This window comes from Neophocaena asiaeorientalis, unplaced genomic scaffold, assembly GCF_003031525.2.
Source record: "Neophocaena asiaeorientalis asiaeorientalis breed wild unplaced genomic scaffold, Neophocaena_asiaeorientalis_V1.1 scaffold40, whole genome shotgun sequence".
Taxonomy (NCBI): Eukaryota; Metazoa; Chordata; class Mammalia; order Artiodactyla; family Phocoenidae; genus Neophocaena; species Neophocaena asiaeorientalis.
Genome location: NW_020185335.1, coordinates 1,499,293 through 1,503,175, shown reverse-complemented (window position 1 = coordinate 1,503,175; position 3,883 = coordinate 1,499,293). Strand labels below are relative to the sequence as shown.

At 43.0% G+C, this 3,883-nt stretch overlaps 1 protein-coding gene across 1 annotated transcript in view; it reads right to left on the bottom strand.

Annotated features, from left to right (window-relative positions):
* PKD1L3 (polycystin 1 like 3, transient receptor potential channel interacting) overlaps positions 1-3,883 on the bottom strand; it is a 53,598-nt gene that overhangs the window by 41,193 nt on the left and 8,522 nt on the right. The window contains 2 exon segments of the mRNA XM_024735707.1: positions 3,018-3,071; positions 3,073-3,267. Of these exon segments, the coding sequence (XP_024591475.1) occupies positions 3,018-3,071; positions 3,073-3,267 (249 nt within the window).

Genomic DNA, 3,883 nt, shown 5'->3' with positions numbered 1-3,883 from the left:
TCAATAGATGCAGAAAAAGCTTTTAACAAAATTCAACACCCATTTATGATAAAAACTCTCCAGAAAGTAGGCACAGAGGGACCCTACCTCAAAATAATAAAGGTCACATATGACAAACCCACAGCCAACATCATTCTCAATGGTGAAAGACTGAATCCATTTCTTCTAAGATCAGGAACAAAGGGGCTTCCCTAGTGGCGCAGCGGTTGAGAGTCTGCCTGCCGATGCAGGAGACGCGGGTTCGTGCCCCGGTCCGGGAAGATCCCACATGCCGTGGAGCGGCTGGGCCCATGAGCCATGGCCGCTGAGCCTGCGCGTCTGGAGCCTGTGCTCCGCAACGGGAGAGGCCACAAGAAGCCCGCGTACCACAAAAGAAAAAAACAAAATTTTCCAACAAACAAAAGTCCAGGACCAGATGGCTTCACAGGTGAATTCTATCAAATATTTAGAGAAGAGCTAACACCCATCCTTCTCAAACTCTTCCAAAAAATTGCGGAGGAAGAAACACTCTCAAACTCATTCTATGACGCCACCATCACCCTGATACCAAAACCAGACAAAGACACTACAAAAAAAGAAAATTACAGACCAATATCACTGATGAACATACATGCATAAATCCTCAACAAAATACTAGCAGACAGAATCCAACAACACATTAAAAGGATCATACACCATGATCAAGTGGGATTTATCCCAGGGATGCAAGGATTCTTCAATATACGCAAATCAATCAGTGTGATACACCATATTAACCAACTGAAGAATAAAAACCATATCATCTCAATAGAGGCAGAAAAAGCTTTTGACAAAATTCAACACCCATTTATGATAAAAACTCTCCAGAAAGTGGGCATAGAGGGAAGCTACCACAACATAATAAAGGCCATATACAAGAAACCCACAGCAAACATCACTCTCAATGGTGAAAATGTGAAAGCATTTCCTCTATGATCAGAAACAAGACAAGGGTGTCCACTCTCACCACTGTTATTCAACGTAGTTTTGGAAGTCCTAGCCATGGCAATCAGAGAAAAAGAAATAAAAGGAATACAAATTGGAAAAGAAGAAGTAAAACTCACTATTTGCAGATGACATAATAGTATACATAGAGAATCCTAAAGATGCTACCAGAAAACTACTAGAGCTAATCAATGAATTTGGTAAAGTTGGAGGATGCAAAATTAATGCACAGAAATCTCTTGCATTCCTATACACTAATGGTGAAATATCTGAAAGAGAAATTAAGGAAACACTCCCATTTACCACTGCAACAAAAAGAATCAAATACCTAGGAATAAACCTTCCTAGGGAGACAGAAGACCTGTATGCAGAAAACGATAAGACACTGATGAAAGAAGTTAAAGATGATACCAACAGATGGAGAGATATACCATGTTCTTGGATTGGAAGAATCAATATTGTGAAAATGACTATACTACCCAAAGCAATCTACAGGTTCAATGCTATCCCTATCAAATTACCAATGGCATTTACGGAACTAGAACAAAAAATCTTAAAATTTGTATCGAGACACAAAAGACCGCGCATAGTCAAAGCAGTCTTGAGGGAAAAAAACGGAGCTGGAGGAATCAGACTCCCTGACTTCAGACTATACTACAAAGGTACAGTAATCAAGACAATATGGTACTGGCACAAAAAGAGAAACAGATCAATGGAACAAGATAAAAAGATGGCCGGTGAGCCATGGCTGCTGGGCCTGCGCGTCCGGAGCCTGTGCTCCACAACAGGAGAGGCCACAACAGTGAGAGGCCCACGTACTGCAGAGTGAACTAAGTCAGAAAGAGAAAAACAAACACCATATATTAATGCATATATGTGGAACCTAGAAAAATGGTACAGATGAACCGATTTGCAGGGCAGAAACTGAGACACAGATGTAGAGAACAAACGTATGGACACCAAGGGGGGAAAGCCACGGGGTGGTGGTGGTGGTGTGATGAAGTGGGCGATTGGGATTGACATGTATACACTGATGTGTATAAAATCGATGACTAATAAGGACCTGCTGTATAAAAAAATAAATTAAATTTAATAAAGAAGACATTAAATCCTGAAATGGGTATAAAACCCCTTGTGGAATATTTTCATGGACTTGTTTAGTTTTTGCTTTTAATTGGGATATAGGCTTGTTTGTTAGGGGAGGAACACTTTTCCCTTCGTCCCTTCCAGGTCCTTTGGCTGGTCTAATAATTTTTAAGTTGACATAAGACCGATTAACAAGAGAAAAGGAAATTTAATTACGTATGTATGGGAGTCCCAAAGATGGGAGACTCAAGGACAGGCTATTGAGGTTTAGCTGCCATCCTGAGCTAAGGAGAAGTGGGTAGGGGTCTGGGACATCAAAGGGGAGGAAAACATTTCACAGAAGATGAGAAGAGGAAAGGTCTGGTAAACAAATAGTTTGCCACACCACGCGGAGATGTGTTTCTAATGCAAGAAAAGTTATCTTTGGTAATAGCTCTCTTCCTGGTACAGGCTCCCTATCTAATTTCTTTTTGGCAATTAAGAGGGAGGTAAAAAGCTCTTCTTGGCTTCCCTGGTGGTGCCGTTGTTGAGAGTCCGCCTGCCGATGCAGGGGACATGGGTTTGTGCCCTGGTCCGGGAAGATCCCACATGCCACAGAGCGGCTAGGCCCGTGAGCCATGGCCGCTGAGCCTGCACGTCTGGAGCCTGTGCTCTGCAACAGGAGAGGCCACAACGGTGAGAGGCCTGCGTACCACAAAAAAAAAAAAAGCTCTTCTTGAGTTCGTTGGGCCTTCACCATCTTCGGCTTGAAATAATCCTCATGCCACAGTGGCACATTCTGGAGCAGCCTGCCCTGAACCCCATCATCTGTCAGGCACTCTTAGGTTCCGCTCAGAGGTAAAGGGTGAACCCGGCTCCTTTCCAGCATCATTGTCTTGAAACATCACCATATTAGAAGGAAAGAGTAAAAGTGTTGTTTTCAGGGTCACAAGGGTACCCAAGTTGTGACTTCAATTTTCCATATTTACCTGATCAGATGTGTTCTGAAATGATGCTTGTGGATGAGTGGTGAAGACACCTGGAATGTGAGTCCTCTTTGGGGCTTGAAGTTATTTCTACTGGAGCTTTTCCAGCATGTGTTACAGATGCAGGCCTGGTGAGCTCTGGTGGCACAGGGAGAGGCTGGCTGGTAGGTACAGGCATGACTGATACTCCCTGCGGTGTGACTCCAGGTGATATTGAAGGAAATGGGCTGATGGAATGGCGCGGGGTCTTGGACTAAAAGATTAAAATATGCAAAGGAAAAGGCTGAATATGATTATATCAAATGATGAATAATTAAGGCAGTATTTCTAAAAGTGTTCTAGAACCCCTGTGCCCTGTGAGGTAGTAATAGGCCTTTCTCTCAAAAAGATCCTGTGCACTAACAGTTCTGAGAAAGTGGCATACCATAGTACCCTCTGTAAAATTCACAATTTATATTATTGGGCTCACTGTCAACCATTCACTAAATTATAATTAAACATCTACCATGTGAAGCAATGTTCCGGGGAACTGAGGATACAGCGATGAACAAAACAAGCCAAGCTCTTGCCCTCGTGGAGCCTCCATTTTTGTGATGGGGACAGATACACAAATTGTATCGTGTACTGAATAAAGTAAAGTAAAAAACATTAAAAAAACAAAGGTAAGCAGATAAAGAGAAAGGGTGCTCAGCTATCAGGAGAGGGCATTTTTGCTGACAGTTGGATATAGGGAGAGAAAGAGCTCTGCCAATACATTGGAGATGGACATTTGAGGGGTGAAAAGGCCCTGAGGCCACAGCCTGCTGGCTTTGAGGAACAAGAAGGGTAGATGAGAAAAAGGGGGAATTGGGGGAGGCCAGGAAGATCCT